Source organism: Diabrotica virgifera, chromosome 3 (assembly GCF_917563875.1).
Source record: "Diabrotica virgifera virgifera chromosome 3, PGI_DIABVI_V3a".
Lineage (NCBI taxonomy): Eukaryota > Metazoa > Arthropoda > Insecta > Coleoptera > Chrysomelidae > Diabrotica > Diabrotica virgifera.
In genome coordinates, this window is record NC_065445.1 from 35,266,194 (window position 1) to 35,288,850 (window position 22,657).

General features: G+C 34.1%; 1 protein-coding gene across 1 annotated transcript in view; it reads left to right on the forward strand.

Moving 5' to 3' along the window:
* Nucleotides 1–22,180, forward strand: part of LOC114345034 (MOXD1 homolog 1) — a 93,689-nt gene extending 71,509 nt beyond the window's left edge. Inside the window, exons 3-9 of the mRNA XM_028295866.2 lie at nt 4,210–4,365; nt 8,584–8,757; nt 10,262–10,547; nt 10,998–11,260; nt 11,377–11,493; nt 14,100–14,726; nt 19,198–22,180. Coding sequence (XP_028151667.2) covers nt 4,210–4,365; nt 8,584–8,757; nt 10,262–10,547; nt 10,998–11,260; nt 11,377–11,493; nt 14,100–14,726; nt 19,198–19,398 — 1,824 coding nt within the window. The 3' untranslated portion in view covers nt 19,399–22,180. The remainder of the gene's footprint in view (nt 1–4,209; nt 4,366–8,583; nt 8,758–10,261; nt 10,548–10,997; nt 11,261–11,376; nt 11,494–14,099; nt 14,727–19,197) is intronic.
* Nucleotides 22,181–22,657: the final 477 nt, after the last annotated feature.

A 22,657-nucleotide genomic window follows, 5' to 3' on the forward strand; every position in this document is an offset into this window, starting at 1 on the left:
ATAAGTATAAGATCCGATATAACGACCTTCACCGATCTATTTAATGGATAGAAATTAAATGATATGTAATTGTTCTGTCATTGCTGCTCCACAATATCAGTAATCTCGAGTAATCTGTTTGCATCAATTAAGTGCCAAAAACAAACCCTCTAAACTCTAGATGAGTACCTTAGCAGTAACCCTGGGCACCCAGGTGCTTCGGAGGTCGGTTCTGATTGCAAATTTGTGTTCAGTGACCCCAAATACCCCGAGGTAAGAAAGTCTGGCCCTTAATATACTGATTTTAACATGTTTATGCATTTTTCGATGTGTTTTATACACTTTAAAATGTAATAATGCATTTCCTCCTATTTTTTTATTGTAGACTTTTTTTCCAGACGTCATCCTAATCCTAAATACAATGCAAAAAGTTGCAAGTCTCTATGTACCTACTATATTTAACAATAGATTTATTCCTGTGTTTTTAGTGTTAAATGCCCTTGTCTAATAAAAACAATGTCATACCTACATGGAAAATTAAAGTTGATGATCATAGTCTAGAAATATTAGTCTACATATTTTCCGGTCAATCTAAGCTATTTTTTTTTCTAGGCCTGATAAGAATAGTGTGTATTTATTATTAAAATCTAATATGTTGCATTTTTATTTTCAAAAGAACTAACATCTGTGAAATTCTGTGAATTATCTACCTCGACAAATCGTATAGACATCTGTTTCTGGGTGCATGCTTTGTTAAATGAGATACCTCCGTCTGTTTCAGCTACTTCTCAGCGCCCTGTAATCCTGTAAAACTCTTCATAGCCTTCGTCCTTCATAGATAAAATTTTAATTAACTGTACTGATACCGAACACTCGTGGAATACCCGTCCGATTCCGATATCAACCGATTGTAGATACCATACTCAAATAGGCACTCGCTCTGATACGATTGGTACGAAGTAACGAAGAAATCAGAGTAATCAAAGTAATCAAAGTAGCGATTTACCTCTCTGTATAGTAATCGTTACCTTCGGTATTCGTAAGTAACGAGTACTTTGTAACGAATAGTTACTTTTTCAACATCACTACTTCTGAAGCGGAATGAAATATAAACTGTCTTTCATTTTCATTTAAGGCTATGGGTACATAATTCGCAAATATTTTACGTGTATCCCCTACTTTTTCTGTCTTTACACGGCAAATTACGTGTAGTAAAATTCACACTGGTATGGATATGTAAACATTACTAGAATGTCATTCTACTTGAAAACGTCATCATTAATTTAAAGAGATGGGTTTTGAATGTTCTTGGATAACTGTTATTTTTATAATTGCAAATTATTAATTCAGTTAATAAATGTGATAATTTTTTCACTATGTATTCAGTGATTGTAAAAATTTATTTTTACAACAAAGACTAATACTCAATCGAGAAAAGAGGAAAAGTGTTAAAGTGATTTTTTAATAATATATTGTTATGGAACGCTTACAATTTTGAACATCTTTAACAACAAAATACTTGGATCACAGAATATATTATCCTGATGTATTCTTTGCTTGCATCTTCCACAAATAATACACAATAAATAACTTTTTATTAAGTTCACCTCTTAAATCAATTATTTATCAAATACACTATATATCAATAATATTTAATCAATAACTCAACATATTCCCGATGCAATGTCAAATATTTAAAATTGTCACTGATTGTCAGTGTCTGACTGACAATATATGCTGACACTGACAATATTATATTCGGCTGAGTGCGTTGTAAGACAAAGATTTTGAAAAATATTACCACGGCATTGTGTTCATTTTTTTCGAATCCTGAAAAAACCAATAAATATTTTTGAAAAATTTAAACGCAGAATGAAAGACTAAATTATTACCGAGGGCCGAAAGTCCCTTAGAATAAATAAAAAGTTTATTTTGAATGATATATTTGAAATTAAAAATCACACTAAATTTTCTCTTAGTTTTTCACCCCTGTAACTTATTAAAATAAACATTATAGAAGGTCTCAGGGACTTTCGGCCCTCGCTAATAACGTAATCTTTCATTCTGCGTTTAAATTTTTCAAAAATACTTATTAGTTTTCTCAGGATTCGAAAAAAATGAATCCCCATTTGAATAGCATTGCAGCGGAAAATACGTACCGATCCTCTTAAAGAAAAAACTTTATTTTTACAAAAGGTATAAAAGATAAACCATTGATATTGTTATCATAATAGAATGCCTTTAATATAGTCATTCTTTTGCTTTTGCCAAAAAATTAAGTTCAAGAAATTATTCCTTCTGTGTGTAACTGAAACTTCTAATGTCACTGAGTGTATTCTCCACCCTGTATATTCCAATTTAAAATCAGACAACATTCACACAGTATATTGTAAGATAAATCGAGCTATTACAATACCAATATCGCGTTTTAAAATGGTGAAAAGTAATTTTCATCGGCCGCAACTCTACGTTGCGTTGCGTTACCACAAAACCGTAAAGTGTTGTGGTAGCAAATGCCTAAAATTATTTTTATGGTAGCTATTAACCATAAAGCTGTCCAACCTTAGCTGGAAATGTATATTTACGCTTATTAAAGTGGTGATAATTTAGAAGGTATTCGCCCGGGTAGGTATGTAGTTGCTTGATGCGATTAAAAATGCGATTGAAGATGCAATAAAGAAATCGAAACGGATTTTTATTGACTACATAAAGTAATATTAATATTTATAACAAAATTAGGTCGGATATAAAATGCATAACCTAATAAGAATTGCATACATAAACTAAATGTGATTTCCCGATTGACGTTTTAGGTATGTTAGGTATACGCTATGAGCTCGTAGGTAGAGGGGATAATTAAAAATTCGCGAGTGCCAGTAGTGACAAGTCTGTAAGCTTTTACTGGAAATTTGACATAGGTAAATGTCAAAGTTATTAATTTAAAACATTGAAATTAAAAACATTAATAGGAAATAATATTAGTTGGTCAAAGCTGTGGTGTACATGTTTACCTTAAATATATGTACTTACGTTTTAAATACTGAATTTAAGTTTTTTTAATATTTCGTAATATGTAATTAATCTAAGCGCCGTCTACACGATAATTGTGAAAGTATCCGAAGTAAGAAGTTAATATTTCATTAATAGAACGTTAAAATGATTAGCAAAATCTTTAAAAAATCGATTACAATTTAATTACTTAATTACTTTTTTGCGTTGTAAATATTAAGCGATAACAATTAAATAATAAATTTAAAAATTATCGGTCAAAGTTGCATTAGTAATCCGCTAGGAGCGACACCAGCGAAGCTCAGAGCGTATAGCAATTTTCAATATATTTGGTTAACTTCAAGGATTCATTACTGTGGCGGATCTACGGGGAGGGAAAAAGGGGAAATCCCCCCCCTAACAAGGTCCAACATTAAAAAAAATTGTTGAAACATCATAATATATTAGCTGACATGAAACTGAAACCACAGATTGACAAATTTAACCGAAAAAATCCGTGTGTTAGGAACATTAAGGAAACCTAATGCCTATAATTTATTAATGATATCTTTTATGTAGTTTTATGTAGTTTTTAAGTTTAACTTGTTTTTGTCTTTAAGTTGGTGCTCCATTGGAAGTGCAAAGTACAGATTGCCATGACGGTTGCCAACATCCGAAACGGATAGGCACTATCTTTTATGTAGTTTAGTTTAACTTTTTTTATGTCTTTGCGTTGGTGTTTCATTGAAAGTTCCCCCTAAGGCAAATTTCCCCTCCCAAGGCAAATGTCTAGATCCGCCACTGATTCATCATTTAATAGATTTTTGAAAAATATTGAAGACGTATTTTTCAGTTTTTCGATCTGACGTTCATTTCACGAAATATTCTTTTTTTTTTGTGAAACTTTTTGACTCACCCATTTCTTTAAACCCCGCTCAAATCGTCGGATTTTTTAAATATACACTATTTTGCATGTACTTAACTTACCTTATCTTAATCTGACAATTTCGAGTTTTTTTAAGGATAAGTATATATTTTTTTCGGGCCCCCCTTAACGAACTTATCTGTGTTAAGAGCCAATAGGTATATAGTAGAGGTACATCTGCAGGGTATCAAGTTTCTCCCCATATGATAATCTGACGCGCTCGAGTAACTGCAAAAATCCCCGCTTGGGCTCCCCTACCATTTTTGCTGAAACACATTATTGAAAATATGTATATACATTATTATTTTTGTTTTCAGGATTGTCATGGTGTTCCTACTAGCCAAGGAAGCGCACCTGTCAGAGATGAAATCGACAATTACACATTGATGAGAGGCCTCCAAAATGATACACATACGGTCATTGAGTTTCGAAGAGCTTTCGACACCTGCGACCCGGACGATTACGTTTTATCAGTAAGTTTTTATTCATATTAATTTAATAATGCTAAAATATTTTATCTACTCTATCTCATATTATGCATAAGTTTTTAGTTTGTGAAAACTGTCATTATAGATAGCAGTGCGTCAAGGATTTAAAGTGTGCGTGAAGTAACAATGTGGGGTTTACTTTTTCGCACTGTTTTTTGGCACACTTTCATAACGAGGGATCCACAATTATTGGTCTTGTTTTAATCTGAATTTATATCATTGGTTTATCAATTAATTTTGATTATTATAAAACATAAAAAATCAGTCAAAACCTTTCAACACAGAACTTTAATCAAAAATAAAAAAATTAACAAAATTAAAAGTAACAATAATAAATAAAATTAAACAATATGCTGTATATGTCCACCACCAACATCTCTATATAACCTAACTTTTATTGTTACCTAAGTTGACGTACACTGCAAAGGTGAGGTGAGGTAAACTGGAAAGTATATATCTGAATTAAGAATAGACATGTACTGTACTGTATGTCGTTATAATCAAATATCCTTAACTCGCGTTGTCATGGTGATGACATTTGGGCAATAAATTACAACAAAAGTTTTGACAGTTTTGTGGTTTGAAAGAAATTAGAATTTTTAAATGTCAAAGGTCTAAAAATTGCAGAATAGAAATGAATTCCAGTGACGAAAAGTTACAGTTTTTTTTATTTGTTTATCGTAGATAAAATATTGTATGAAACTGTGCGTGAAGTACCTACTTTTTGCGAACTTACGCGATGTATAGCACTCGCTCCGCTGTCGCTCGTACTCTAAACACGCGTGCGTTCGCAAAAAGCATACTTCACGAACTGTTTCATAAATAACTATTTACTCAAATTATTAAAGAATGTTTTCAAGCTTGTCGCTTGAATGCTTTTGTATTGTCGGCCATCATGCAATTTTCACTTGTCCATTCTTCTTCTTCTTAAGGTGCCGAGACCGCTTGTCGATCGTTGGCTCTCATGTTGCCCAGCATATTAACAATCATTGTCTTATTTACAGCCGCACGAAATAGTTCAGTGCTAGTTTTCCCAAACCATTGGCGTAGGTTTTTAAGCCAAGAAGTTGTACGGCGGCCCACACTTCTTTTTCCCATTATTTTACCTTGCATGACAAGGTGAAGTATGTCATATTTTTCTGGGTGACGCATTATATGACCAAAGTATTCCAATTTGCGCCTTTTAACCGTGTTCACTACTTCGCAACTTTTATTCAAACGTTGCAAAACCCTTTCGTTTGTGACTCTTTCTACCCAACTGATCTTCAGGATACGGCGGTAGATCCACATTTCAAATGCTTCTAGGTTTTTTAAAAGCGATTCTGTCAGTGTCCATGCTTCGACCCCGTAAAGTAGTACTGGGAATATATAACATCGGACCATTCTTATGCGAAGTTCCAAATTTAGATCATGACTGCACAGGATTTTCTTAAATTTCATAAGACTTGTTCTTGCTTTGGCAATTCTACTTTTTATTTCTGTACTAGGGTTCCAGCTTTCATTAATATGAGTACCCAGATATACAAGATTACTTACTCGTTCAATTGAGTCATTACCGATTGTTACGTTATAGTTATTATTATTTACGGCTGCCTGTTTACTAATAACCATAAACTTTGTTTTTCTTGCGTTGAGTTTGAGTCCATATATCGCGCAGAATGCCACCATTCGGTTCAATAACGCTTGAAGATGTTCAATTGATCCAGTCAGCAACAAGGTGTCATCTGCGTATCTCATATTGTTCATAAGCATACCATTAATGAGTATTCCCTCTTTTGCGTTTTCCAACACTTCATTTAAGATTGTTTCAGCGTAAAGATTAAACAACATTGGTGACAATATAATACTTGTCCATTGCTGGACATAAATCTCCTTGATAATTTTCGATCTGTTTCGATCTTGTGACTCTTGCATCCTATAGCGAAGTTTTAGATCGTCAGTCCAGTTGCTGGACGACCTCAGCTTAGGTAGGCACCATCTCTGAGTCTCCACGTGACTCGCCAATTCCACTTCATTGTGGCTATTCTCTCTGCAGCATAAGCCATTTCTCATCTTCGTCGTAGCTGGCGGTTTGGTATCTTGTCCCGTAGTGAAACGCTCAACATAGCACGTTCCACCGCCCTTTGAGCCACATGGATCTTTTGCACTGTACTCCTTGTGATGGTCAACATTTGCGCTCCGTAAATCAACACTGACAAAACACACTGATTTAAGGTTTTTCTTTTAAGACATATTGGTATGTCGGATGATTTGACAGCGTGGTTTAACTTGCCGAAGGCTGCCTAAGTCATTCTTATACGACAGAGAAGCTGAATGGTTTGGTCATCTTTTTCTGCGCAAATTTCGTGACTTACAGCGTGTTTCAAACATGCGATGCAGATGCAGTCTACAAGGATAGCCCATGCAAACTAAATGAGAATATTTTTGACTTTTGACAACGTTGCAGCTCTTGCAGCTGCCGTGAAAAGTAGTATTAGGCAGGTACTTGTAGGGGATTATCGGTGTTAACTCCTGTGGAATACTAAAGGAGGATTTATTTATGATAATTCAAAGAATAGCCAACCCGCCTGCAATATACAACCATACCGATTCTAATGTTTGAGTGTAGATATTTATAGACCATTACCTGGTCTGTGGATCTTGTTCGTACTTCCTCTCTTCGCTGAGTATAAGATTTGTTATTATCTTGGTTTTAGATATATTTATTTTTAATGCCCCTTCTTACGAGGAATGGAAGAGCTCATGATACTATAAATAACAAGATAATATATTGCACATCCGGAAGTCGTAACGTAACTGGAGACCGGCAAGTTCGTAATTAATATATTGCACATCCGGAAGTCGTAACGTAACTGGAGACCGGCAAGTTCGTAATTAATATATTGCACATCCGGAAGTCGTAACGTAACTGGAGACCGGCAAGTTCGTAATGGTTCGTAATCATTCGTAATATCCGATTACTTTGAATTGCTCGCGGTTGTATTTTATAATTTTATCTTTGACAGTTATTTTGACTGGAATCTCGACACTAAATTCTTTTCGAATACATTGAAGTTTAATGTTATTTTGCTAATTGAATAATTTCATCACATAATGCATACAAATCCCATTTAACTTTAACAAGAATTCAAATTCAACTTCCGGTCTCCAGTTACGTAATCAATGCGCGAACTCTGACGTATTTGAGCTACGGGAAAATACTATCTCTTTATTTATAGTATCATGGAAGAGCTGATGTAAAGGTTCTTTGGCCTCATTTATCCTATCAACTATTAGCACAATATCATCTGCAAACCTCAGGTAGTTAACCTTTTCTCAGTTTATGTTTATGCCCTTGTCGATCAGTTTTGCCCCTTTACATTATACACATATTCCAAAAGCATAGTGAACAGTTTCCGTGATATGGTGTCCCCCTGAGGTATCCCCCCTGTTGTATCGGGAATTTCTGAGTTTGACGATCAACCACTCTAACACTAGCTGTTGAGTTTTGGTATAATATGTGTTTAATTATATTTATATCATCATCATCATCAACCCGTGCTCGTCCACTGCTGGACATAGGTCTCCCTCAGTTCTTTCCATCTTTCTCTGTTTTGTGCGGCTTGCATCCAGTTGCCAACAATACGCTTCAGATCGTCAATTCAGCATATATTTATATACCGATAGTCAATTCGGCATTCTGTCAAGGCTTCCCACATTTTTGGTTGATTTATGGTCAAAGGCCTTTTCCTAATCGACAAATATTAAAGCTAGTATTTCGAATTTTTTACTCAAATTTCATCAGTACTTATTGTGATATGGAGATTTAGTATAGCCTAGAGTGCTAGAATTATGTTGGAATTTAAAGTTTTCTTTAAGAATAATTTTTTAATTGACAAAATACATACCTATTGATCTTTTGGTTGATTTTGGTTGAACATTTTTGGTTGATTTATGGTCAAAGGCCTTTTCCTAATCCACAAATATTAAAGCTAGTATTTCGAATTTTTTACTCAAATTTCATCAGTACTTATTGTGATATGGAGATTTAGTATAGCCTAGAGTGCTAGAATTATGTTGGAATTTAAAGTTTTCTTTAAGAATAATTTTTTAATTGACAAAATACATACCTATTGATCTTTATCTTTTTGGCATTTACATATTGTAACTAATTGATGATAAGTTCAATTTTACAATCAGATAGTAATTTTTTGTAATTTTTAGGGTGATACTGTACGAATAATATGGGCTCTTCATGAATATGATCCCCAACGAGGGGCAGAAATGGTCTATCACGGTGAAAACAGAGGTCACCAAAGTGTTCATTTACTAGGTCCACCTCCTGTGGCAAAAATGAGCATTGGTCATTCCAGTCATTGGGATGTCGTTTTTGATGATGTAAGTATTACTACCAGTATATCATGACTGTATTGTCTGTTTTTGTTCTTCTCTTCGATATACTTTGTTCAATTTTTCACATGCGAAAAATAATATTACCTAGACATATATGTCACTGTATCAAATCCATAATTACCAACCTCGATTTCAAATCATTACTTCATTAAAGATCCAACCCTTATTAATAATAATAATAAGCAATGCAATTTGCTGCAACTGAATACAAGGAACGGCATGACGCAGTGGGAAAAATCCTTCATCAAGAGATAGCTATCAAGCTGGGACTTCTCCAAACGGACCATCTTCCATAATTATCAATAGGTCCCTGAGAGTATGCTTGAGGATGCCAACTACAAGCTGTACTGGGACCGCACTGTGCTCACATACCAAACAGTGACACATAATAGACCAGATCTTGTATTAGTTAATAAATTAACAAGACAACCAACACTAACTGATGTGGCGATACCTAACAATAATAATCTACGTAGTAAATTTACTGAAAAGATCGCGAAGTACAGAGATCTGGAAATTCAAATACGAAGACAATGGAGAATGCAAAGTACCCAGACGATACCTATTATTATGTCTACCACTGGAGTCGTTCCGAAGAACCTCCTCGAAAGCATAAAAAAGCTGGGTCTAAATGAACATCTTTAGAAGACCATACAGAAAGCTGTACTACTCGGAACGGCCAGATGTGTACGAAAATTTTTGGTAGATACACCTGCATACCAAGTCACCTACAGGGCTCGATAACAAGGTAAGAGTCCCACCAGAGCTCAATCCTTTTGATACTGTAGGTATCTGGGATGAGTCAATTTTCCCCTTAGAGGGAGTGTGAGCCGTATGGCTAAATCTGGATAATAATAATAAAGGTCTTTATTAATGTTCCAAAAAAAGATACAAAAGTAACAGAGAATAAATTATAAATAGAGATTAATTAGGGAAAATAGGGAAAATAAATTCCCACTCATAAATAGAGACATTTTTAGACACAGTAAAAGAAAAACTCTGTACGAAACTCTCTGTGTTACTTTTTCTCGGACTGAACAGAAGCAAATTTATCTCTCTGATTTTGATTCTCAAAAAGAACATACGTGCTGTCGTCTCTAAGTGACAACGACTAGCTCAACAAAGCAGTACCGCGAAGCTCTATGATTTCGCCTCTCGTAATAAAAAACTCTTTTCCTTCCTTTCAACTAGTCTAAAAAGCAAACAGTGTATCCGCGACAGGCAGCCAGAAAATACATCCAGGTTTTATCCACGATAAACCACCGACTGTGAAACCTGCATACGTGACGATTATCGATGCGCGAGTGAAATAACAGTTAAATTGGTAATCCTTTTTATAAACTTGATTATCCTTTTGTCTGTATGACATTTAATTACCTCTCCTAATTAATTTGAACCACACCCATAATACAGTCCTAAAAACTATGAAATTATTTTAATAATTTTGCATATAAGCATGCCAATTGTACATACTTTTTTTAATTTTTAGTTTAAGATTACTGAGGAAGTAAGCACTATGTACTGGTGCAAAGTTTTCAAAGCGCCAACATTAAATTCAAAACACCACATAGTTGGATTCGAACCCATCATTGGAGATAAACATTCAAATCTGGTACACCACATGGTCATGCATGAATGTGAATTGGATGTTAATGAAGATGTAGCTATATGGGAACAATTTTCTAAAGAGAAGGGCAAACCTTGCTATTCTAACACGGCGTCTTTATGGGATAAGTGTTTAACGCCTCTGGTTGCTTGGGCCATTGGATCAAAAGGTAATAAGTACATTATATAAGCCTATTTAAAAAAATTGTTATAGAATTTTTCGGCCACAGTATTTGTTCGAAATTAGTAGTCGCATTTATTTCCCAACGCGAAATAAATGTATAATGAAGGAGGTATCTGGCTGAACGCGCCAGATGACAAAATGAATGATAACTACGTTCAACGCGCATAGCCTTTGGATAGGTTAGGGATTCGTCGATTTCGCTCAACTCCCCAAATCGACAGGGTTCGGAAGGCTTCGAAATATATTCAGCGCACCTCTCTCGATGGTTAGTCATTCTCCGTTCAACACACAGAGAATGCACTAATGAATTTATGTTCGGTCTTTTATACTGTCATTGACGGTATAAGAACACGTTTTGTTGAATACATAGGCATACTCTAGACGATAAAAGTATATTATGGTCACAATATTCAAAACTAAATATATTTCATTTTAGGTGAAAACTTTCCAAACCATGTCGGTGTACCCTTAGCAGAGAAGAAACATTCTTTCTATATGCTGGAGGTTCATTTCGATAATCCGAAAAAGAAGAGCGGTCTCGATACTTCCGGTTTAAGGCTACATTACACTAGCGAACTAAGAGAAAACGAAGCAGGTATCTTGATAACTGGTGTAGCGCCATCTACCTTACATTTTATTCCTCCTTATCAAAAAGATTATAAGACTGCTGGATACTGCAGCATTGATTGCACTAAAGAGGTAAGAAGAAAGTCATAAAGATAAATCTTTTTGTCTAATTATTGGAGTTAACTTTAAAAATACAGTTATGTGTGTGTTTTAGATGTTAAGGGAAATAATAAAAAAAATGTTTTCAGGTTATTCCAAAAGAAGGAATAAATGTCGTATCAGTCATGCTACACTCTCATTTGGCAGCTAAAAAGTTAAAATTAAGGCATATCCGAGCCATGAAGGAATTAACACCATTGGCCGAGGTAAATATAACAATATTATTCATTTAAATCCACAATCGTACATTTAGGCGTTAGGCATTCCACAATCGTACATCGTACCTGTATGTTAAAAACATTTCTCTGTCTTCAGCTGTATGCACAAGTTCTTCACAGTGGCGGATTCAGCATCGTTAAGAGGGAGGGTCGATTGCATAAATTTCTATTTAAATAAATGAATGTTAAATAAATGAATATAACCTTTATAATATATAATTAAAAAAATAATTAAATCACTTGCTTGGAGAGAGGCCGATCGTCCCCATCGTCCCTCCCTGGATCCTCCACTGCTTCTTCACAGCACTTAATAATAGCTTTATTCGCAGACAGTCCATGACTGGTTTCTGACGGATTCGCATGCACAGTTCCGTTTTCAAGCGCTTGAAAACGGTACTGCGCATGCGAATCAGTCAGAAACCAGTCATGGATTGTCTGCACGAACAAAGCTAATGACACCAAGGATATGTATAAACCTGTTTAAACATGTTACAAGTACAGTAAAGTCTGTCAGTCGCTTCTAGGATCATCTAGGCAAAACCCGAAACAAATTATTTTTCGTTCGACGTTTGACTTTATTTAGAGTATGTATTTTTACAGTACGATAAATTTACATATAAATATTTACGTCTTAGTTACACAGCGATTCAATTGCCACAAAGTCCTGGAGGTTTCCACGGTAGGCACGATTTGGGCAGTCTGAAACACAATAGCTTATGATCTGTCTAGCTAGATGATCCACAATCGCACTGTGGACTTTCTACATGGCCCCATTTGAACAGCGAATCAGCACATTTACCATGTCCGGTATGTATGCGATTAAGCCTCACCTAGATGGACCTGAGCAGATTTGATCCGATGAAACCTTGAGTTGGTTTGGATGGGGGTGGATATCTGAATATAGTCTGATTCTATTGTTGGCATCCATCTTGTTGAACATTGCCAATGTATATCATAATTATCGCCAATTTTTGGGCAGTTCTGATAGAAGGATTTCTAAATCTCAGTCGCTGGTTGTCTTTTGTGATGATATCTAGATGGATTGGTAGTTTATTGTACGTTGCCTATAATTTTCTGATACTCTCTCACTAATGCTGCTGTACGGCGTGGATCTGGTGGAGAAATATTGCTCAAAGTAAGGAGCCATCTAACTGGGGTTGATTTTATTATTGCATTGATTATTCTCATGGTTTGATTACGTTGAACATCGACTTTGTTTGTATGTGCACTATTTAGCCATACTGATGCACAATATTCTGCCACTGAAAAAATCAAAGCTATAGCAGAGGTCTGAACTGAAGTCTATCTGCAGAAACACCCCAACAAGTTGTTCCAGCAAGTTTTGTTATTATATTGTTTCTTGTTCTCAGTTTACCGCCTACGTTTATTAAGATGACTTTTGAAAGTGAGTTTTGAGAGTGAGTGTTGAGGTTGTTGTTGACAGGTGAAAGAGACAGGATTCAGTTTTGCTTGTGTTAGGACGGAAGCGCCAATTCTTAAAGTAGGTACCTATACATAGTGTCAGTGACTTTTAACTGAAAAGTTATGAACTTTTAGGTTTGACTAGAAACACTTCAGTCAAAAGCGGAAAATATAATTTATTTAGGTTTGCTCAAAGGCTTTGGTCAAAACTAGTGTTACGCTACTGACTTTTACTGATTATAATTTATATTATTTGAATTGACTTTATTGATTTTTAAATAAGAACACTTGATTCATATTCTTTATTTACAAACTTATTTAATTTATTTAATACTTACAAATATTATATATGCACAGTAATTATAATTGATAATTATAATTTCAAAACCCTACCGCGGCGTTACAAAAACAAAAACTGAATCTCTGACTAATTCAAATGCGTCTTTTATGCACTATTACAATGTTCCAGAAATCTATCGAATAAGAAACAAAATATCGATTAATCTCGAAAAAGGTTCGACAATATTTATAACTTAACACATTAACCGCCCAATTGGAACTTTTTGTTTTGTCCTTCAGGCTCTATGTTTAGAATCTCAATGTTATGAATTATATTTAACTCGCATAACGCCTGGGCCAATCACGGTGAAAGTTAAATACAACTCACGTGGCGTTTAGTGTGTTAAAAAATTTACTAGTACATTCGGCAAGCCCATAAATCAACCGAAGTAATAATGAAAGGTTTGTTTACAATATTCGAATTATAATAAATAGGCCGGAATCTTCGGCGGTCTAAGAGGGTCACACTACGATAAAGTAGTCCTACCAGGAAGAGACTGCATATTGGCATTTGACTAATTTTCATTTTGCCCTCTTTTGTCTGCTACATATGGCTCACCCTGCTTTTGTATTTATTAAACAATATATTTACTGTTTTGCCTGATATTAACATATTCGCTGCCACCTGACGACAAAAGGCGTTTTGCGTGCCTGAGTCAGGCGCCATCGACGTCTTTTGGCGTTCATAACATGTGGAATTAAATAGGATTCTTTACGTATTGGCACTATACGAAAGTGACAGTATAAGTGGCAGTGAATGTGTTAAGTAAAACGTTTTTTACCATACTATTCTTATATGTAGAGCATCTATGAATGATATCATGATTTTTTAGGATAACCGATACGATTTCAACTACCAGCAATCACGATCCTTATCACAAGACATCCCGATACTTCCAGGAGATGGCCTCATAACGGAGTGCACCTATTCGACATTGAACCGAAGCAAACCAACTCTAGGAGGCTACTCGACCCAGGATGAGATGTGTTTGGCGTTTGTGTTGCATTATCCAAGGACCCAGCTTGCTGGTTGCTACTCCATGCCTCCCGTTAAATATTTCTTCGAAAATCTAGGAATCAAAGAGTTCTATGGTAAAGATATGAACCAAATCGAGAAAGCGTTACTAGAGGGAAGAATCGACGGGGAACCAGCTACATCTACGTTGAATCCGTTTATAACTAAGCCAGGCGATGAATTGTCGTCAGAAGCCAACCATTTGGCTATAGTTGCTCTCAAGAATGCTAAAGATTATGTAATTGAAGGTTATCAAGATGAATGGCACGCTGTTTTTGATAAGCTAGTTATTAAAGAACCTCAAGAATTTAGAAATTTAACTTTCACGGAACATTTGCATAATATGCCCTACAACGAGACAATTTTTACCAAAACGATGGAAAAATATTTCTACGAAGGTTTGCACTTGACTTTCTGCAGGAAGAGAGACGACACTCTAGCTATTGTAAGTATTAAAGTTATTTTAATACATAGTTATTTATGATATAAGTGTTAAAAGTACAATTTTAAGGCATGCATGTGAAGTTTGCAGAATGAGCGAAGCGAATTCTGCAATTCACATGAGTGCCTTAAATATGTACTTTTTAACATGTATATCATACAATATTTTTTCTACAAACGTTATAAATTTATAAAATACAATATTTTTGTTAATAATTGCTGAAACCATGAAATCTATGACCCGTAAAAGGTAGAACTGGTTGTCTACACTCGAGGGGAATGTCTAAAAATTCTTAGCGAAAATATTATAACGTTACATAAACTTCTTTTTTTCTACAAACGTGTTAAAAATGCAATAATACAGTTTACATTAAATTTAAAAAACCTTTTAAATCACCTTTTTCAAATTGTGCAAGTTGTACTATTAATATTAATGCTAATAAATGAAATATAAATATTTTGACGTTTCACAATTTGACAATTCACTCTTAACTGCAGTGCCTTAAAAATTTTAAAGCACTAGTGCTTGAAAGTGGCATTTTTAACGCTCCTATGGAGTGCTAAAAATTGCATTTTTAACACGGTTGTAGAAAAAATATTTTAATAATTTAAATAATTAAATTTATAATTATTCAAATAATATTTTAAATTTGTTCTGCTATTTTCTTGTGGCATTTTTGTAATAAACTATTTTTAATGGGAAATAAGCCACAATTTTATTAAAAAAAATATTTTATTAACGTTTCGACGTCCAAATCGGATGCCTTGTCAAAATACAAAAAATATTAATGTAAATAATTAATAATTAAAATTTTTTGTATTTTGACAACGGCATCCGATTTGGACGTCGAAACGTTAATAACATCATTTTTTAGTAAAATTGTGGCTTATTTCCCATTAAAAATAGTTAATATTTTAATAATTAATAATAACTTTCCACTCGCATGCCATATTAAATTATTTTACTTCTGTATGGTTTTTTTTTACTTCTGTATGGTTTTATTACTATTTTACTTCTGTATATTTTTTTTATATTAAATTATCTCTTTCCCTCAGTATCGGTGTGTTTCATGGATTTTGTACTCTCATCCTGCCAAATTCGTTTTATTCCACCTTTAACAAAAATTCACGTTTCATTTAAATAAACGCAAATGAAGCATGTGCCATTTTAACATGATTATAGCTTCTTAAAAACTCGATCCTTTCATACAAGGGTTTTATATTATCTTCCATTTTGAACCTAAACCCAATCTGTTTGAAAACTCTTCAGAACTTACTTTTGTCTTCTTTTTTTTTAATATCATCTCTATAGAAACTGTCTTTCTTTTCACACATTTTACACAGGGTGTTAGTAAATAAATATGACATGAAAAAATAATGACAGTTTGCTCGATAAACATATGTCCGAAAATGCTTCGTTTCCGAGATACGGGGTGTTAAAATTTTGCTTACAAACTGACGATTTATTTATTGCTCTAAAACCGACTAAGGCATTCACATGAAGTTTGGTAGGTTTTATGACGTAGGTATTGCGCATTTTTTGACATACAATTAAGAATTTTATAAGATCATATTAGGATTCTAGATTCAAGATTATATTAGGATTGAAAAACTTCAATATTATTAATGTTGCTATTAGGATTGAAAAACTTCATCTTTCAAATGCCAGATGATGCTAGTCACCTACCCTATTTGTTTCAGTTGCAATGTGTGGGAAAAGCTCTCGGTGCTGGTCAGTTAGGATATGGAGAACAAGCCTGCGCTCTCTCCGATGAGATTCCAATAAGAATCGAAAATCGCGATTCAGAGAGCTGGATTGCACTCCGTATTCTAATTGAAAAGTAAGATTGTTTTGCCTTCGCATTGCAACTGAATAAAAATGGTATACATTTTTATTTTTATTTTATAGTCGTATTACTCCGTAGAGTAACTAGGTGCATTTTCCGTTGGAACTTTACCAAGCTGCAGACGGGGATGTGAATTGCATAGTGTAGAATTCCTTCCCTTTGTCTTCACTGCAGCATCCATTTGGCTTGCAAATTGTAGAAGCCTTGGAGGTGTCACCAGGAAAGTGTACCAATAAGTTTTTCAATTTAAAAATCTTTTAGTAATGTTTTTAATATTTTCAATATTATTCATGTTGCTATTAGGATTGAAAAACTTCATCTTTCAAATGCCAGATGACGCTAGTCACCTACCCTATTTGTTTCAGTTGCAATGTGTGGGAAAAGCTCTCGGTGCTGGTCAGTTAGGATATGGAGAACAAGCCTGGCTCTCTCCGATGAGATTCCAATAAGAATCGAAAATCGCAATTCAGAGAGCTGGATTGCACTCCGTATTCTAATTGAAAAGTAAGATTGTCTTGCCTTCGCATTGCAACTGAATAAAAATGGTATACATTTTTATTTTTATTTTAAGAATTTTTTATTCACCATTGGTGCACATACGGGTAATAATCTGAATTTTCTTAAGGAAAAAAATAGTACTCCATTGAGATATTTTAAATTAAAAATAATTTTTGAATTTCTCATTCAATTTGTGACAAAAAATCAATCTTCTTTTTTTTCATACTACGCTTCGTTTTCATACAAAAAAAGATATAAAACATTTTAACGCTTACAAAGTATTTGAAATAAGTTTCTACACATTTATATAGAAACTTCGTTGAATACTTCGTAAGCGTTAAGATGTTTTATTTTTTGCATGAAGACAGAGAGTCGTATGAGCAAACGGAAAGATATATTTTTTGTCAAAAATTGAACGAGGAATTCAAACATAATTTTTAATTTGAAATATTTCAGTGACGCACTATTTTTTTTCTTTAAAAAATTTCAGACTATTACCCGTACACGCGTCAATGATGAATATAAAATTCTTAATTGTATGTCAAAAAATGTGCAATAACTACGTCTTAAAATCCACCAAATTTCATTTGCATAAATCAACCCGTTTTAGAGCAATAAATGAATCGTCAGTTTGTAAGACAACTTTTAACGCCCCGCATCTCGGAAATGAAGCATTTGAGGACATATGTTTATAAAACAAACTGTCATTATTTTTGAAGTTATACTTCTTTACGCGCGCTATGAGGGTGAATTTTTATATGTTAAAACCTACGATCACGGCGCATGCGCATTATAACTTTGTTCTGATTGGATGTTCAAATGACATGTCAAAAATTATCCAATATGGCAGCTGTAGCGCAGCTGTACTTTGGACGGTTGACGGTTCGGTTATGTATGGTTGTTGCGTTTTAAAATTTGTCGGAAGAGAAACAACAAAGGTTAGTTAATAGTTATACTGCCTTTTTGAATAGTTTTCATATTATATTTTTGAAGTTATACTTCAAAATGTTTTAATTTATGTATGTATCAGTCCAGAAAAGGTGTGGAAAGAATATATTAGTGTTTTTAAATATATTTTTCTACAAACGTGTTAAAAATGCAATTTTTAGGACTCCATAGGAGCGTTAAAAATGCTACTTTAAGGCACTAATGCTTTAAAATTTTTAAGGCACGGCAGTTAAAAGTGAATTGTCAAATTGTGAAACGTCAAAATATTTATATTTCATTTATTAACATTAATATTAATAATACAACTTGCGCAATTTGAAAAAGGTGGTTTAAAAGGTTTTTTATTATAATTTTGTGTCTTTGGATTTGTCTTCCTTGGGCGTAAAATAATAAAACATCTATTTTTATATTTCACTTGTCACCGTGATGTATAATTATGTATATCTGAAAGGTAACTGGCATGTGGCTTGATGGCCTTGTTGGTTGAGCATTGGACCAGAGATCAAAAAATCGCGAGATTGCGGGTTCAAATCCCGGACGATTTATATTTTTTCTTTTTTTTTTTTAATATTTGGCATTGTTAAGTTTTGGTTCATTTTTGGTAATTATTGTTAATTTTTTGTATTGCAACTGTTAAGTAGGTATATTTACTTCGTTGAAATTATATTATAATAGAAGTATAATTTCTTACCTGCGTACAAAGTACACACACATTCTTTTTTTTATGTAGAATTACCCCTGAAAGTTTGTCATACTTATTTACTAATACCGTGTATAAATATGTCTCGAATTTCAAACTTACAACTTTTTCTGTTTTTCAAAACTGATTTGAGTTTTGTCTCACTAATACACAATGTATCACACATACGTTTATGTAGTACTTTTTGCCCTTTGAAATGGACTCACAATTGCAATCAATTCATCATTTGAACAATTAAATACGGGGCGGCGATAACGAGCCTACAAGGGATGCACTGCGTGGGCTCCCCTGTTTTTGAGCGCCAAAATGAGCTTTCTTTCTGCTGGTGTTACAGAAAACACTGATTTAAAAAGACGCCTATTCTAGTTTTGCAGGCGGGCACCTTATACACTAGCGTCGAGACTGATTATGTCTATTCCTTACTTCTTTAGTTTCTAAAACATTTTTTATCATCTTAAAACATATCTTTAATTCTTTTTCAGAATGAACTTATCGTGAAGCTTCCAGAATTTCAGCAGTATGAAAGGAGGGAAAATATCCAATGTAGTTATAGGTCTAAGACATCGTACACATCTCAAGAAAATGGTGCGTTTTCCTCATCTGTAAAAGTTTGGATGATGACAAGAGCTACATTGACTTACTATTCACTGTTGGTGTCACTATTAATAACGGGTTTTGTATAATTTTTTAAACAGTTTGCCTTGTTTTAAGCACTTAAAAGCGAACATAAATCTCCTATTAGTCTGAAAAAAGTATCTTTAAGATATTTGATATTTTTGTTATGATTTTATTTATCCAGGTTCACATTTTTGGATTAATTGCACAAGTTCACATTTTGGTAATATTTAGCTGCTTCTATAAAGTACTACTAATAAAGAAAATTATAGAATAAAAGGACATTTTTTTATTACAAATAATTTATTATAATTTTTCGGAATTTATGTTAGCTTTGGTGCATGAATATCTTTCACCTAGTACTTATTTTACACACACTCCAAAAAGTTTCCGCACAACACCTTGGCGGTTAATACTCTTGTTTAATTCAAATGTAGGGGAAACCCGGGCAAATGGGGTACTTAAGGTTTAAATTAGGATTTAAAACACATCTGTAACTTTTAAGGTCTGGAAATAAGCCAAATACCATTGATATAGTAGTAACTATTTATTAATATAACTTAAAGTTAAAAAAAAGTAAAAGATTTTCTTATCATATAAAAAAACAAAAAAAAAATGTAAAGTACCCCATTATGCCCGTCATATAGGGTAAAATGGGGTACCAAATTAAAACCAAGAAAAAGTTATTGACAAAATTCGCATACAAGTACTGATCGTCATCCTCATCTTCTACACCTGCACATTAATTTTTAGCCCATTTAAGGCAACTGGATCAGCTTATCCATACTTCTGTGGAACTTAAATAAAAGTTTCCGCAGAGCCAGTCAGTGTCACTATCTTCGCCTTCTGAATCTGACTACTTTTTTAGTTTATTCAATTGCGATTTCTTACTCGTCTGTGATTTGGTTTGATCATCGGCTATCTTACTTGGTATGGTAAAAAGGGTTAAGACTACCAATAGGTATGGTAAAAAGGGTACCCCATTTTACCCTACCTATGGTACCCCGTTTTGCCCAAAGAGCAGATTTTGAGATTATGACCTGTTTAAATTATTACAAGTATTTATTTTTTAACATAATGACAAACGAATACTCTAGAACACATTCACTGTTAGTTGGAAGTAATAATATTAAATAATAAATTGTTTTAGTAATAATAACGATGGATTATTTTTCGGCCGATATTATAACTTGGTTAACTAAAAACGCACCTGCACTGTTTACAACAATCGACTAACAGTTAATTATATCTGCTTTATGACAGAAGGCGTAAACAGGCGTCTATAATATAATTTCATTAACGTCGTATAGATCGAGCGAGTGATATTGAAAAAAAAAAGGGGGTACCCCGTTTTGCCCGTCTTTCCCCTACCTATTTTATGACAAGCTAATAAAATATTACATGTAAAAAATGATGACTTGGCACTCAACTATTAATATAAAAATTAATAGAGACACCAATACTTTTGGAGGTATTTGTATATTAGCCCAGAAACAGACGAGCCACTCTGCAGAGCTACTCAGTGGCGCCACAAAGTGGTTTAGACAGGCGATTTTTTAGCGCCAACGATTTTGTAGTGGATGCCACTAGCAGCGAGGATATGGCTCGTGTGGAATGGCACGTTTAATTTACGCCTAATCATCGGAAGCTACTTTGTAACACCACAGAGTGGTTCGTCTGTTTCTGGGATTATATTACAAAAATATAACCTACATCAACTTTGACAATTTATCTACAATCTTTGATTGTTTTTGAAATTTAAAAATATGTCAAACCATTAATTAAAAAACATTTAATGTTTTCGTGTAAACTCAAGACTGAGAAAAAATGAATATTAAAAGTAACAAAAATGTGACTAAAACTACTTACACTATAAAAGTATCTATTTATTGTTAGCTTTTGTATATTTTTGATAAACTTTTAACGTTTTATAATTTTAATTGTAAATAAGTAATCTGTACATACCGATCGTACCAAACAATTATGATATAAGAGCCCTAAGTTAGGTAGTTAATCTGTGCTGTGAGTTAATCATACGTAGTGATTTGTTTCTGTAGATCTTCAAGTAATATTCTGGTTTACAATAATTAATCAGCATCATCATTCAGCCTATACTTATCCACTGCTGGACGTAGGCCTCCCGCAGTTCACCTCACAAATCCCTGTCCTGAGCCGTTTCATCTCGGTAGTAGATCAGTTACCAAATTATACCTACTTATGCATGCGTGACTGTTTATTAAGGGTCGTTTTCACGCTACGTCTTATTGTACGTTTTGTGTGTCATGCAAAACGTACGACAAAACGTACGTTTTATCAAGTGTATAGATAAATATTAACGTTTTTCAAACAATGTGTTCAATCTTCACAACAAAACAATCGCGCGACTACAAATCGCAAGTGAAGTCCGGCGCTTATGCTTTTCACATCACATCTTCGATCTGACCTTGGATTTCATTTCGATTCATTTCATTTCTTCTTATACACTGGGCAAAACGTACGTTTTGTCGTACGTTTTGCATGACACACAAAACGTACAATAAGACGTAGCGTGAAAACGACGCTTTACATCTGCAATTTCAGTTTTTATCGCAAATGAATATATCGTTCTTTTTATCCAATTCACTTTCGACATTAGAATCTTTCAAATTTCATATTTTTTAAATCACAACTGGAATTTAAGGCTTATATAAAGAAACAAACATTTCAAAGTAATTAGTTCTACAAAAATGAATCACTCCGTATGTAATTATTTATATCCGTAAGCTTAATTTATACTAAGATTTAGTGTGTATATTTTGTATTACCAATATGTTTTGTACCTTTTGAGATTTGATTAAAATATTAGAACTATTCTTTTTTTTTATTACAATTCTGAACAGCCGTAGCGCAGCGGCACGATAACTGGCCTCATAAGCCAGAGCGCCCGGCTTCGAGCCCCGGTACAGACAATCCATTTTCATTTCTAAAAATGATACGAGCTGTTCACCGTGCCTCGGAGAGTCGGTCCCCCTGGGCTAGTGTGTACATCGACACTAGTTACTTGAAACAGAGTCAAAGGTGTAAATGGCGCCGGAATGTGTCCGAGAGGATCTCACTCCATCTAAGGGGAAAATTGACTCATCCCAGATACCTACGGTATCAAAAGGATTGAGCTCTGGTGGGACATTTTCCGTGTTATCGAGCCCTAGGTGACTTGATATGCTGGAGTATCTCCCAGAAATTTTCGTACACATCTGGCCGTCGCAAGTAGTACAGCTTTCTGCATGGTCTTATAAAGGTGTTCATTTAGACCCAGCTTTTTTATGTTTTCGAGGAGGTTCTTCGGAA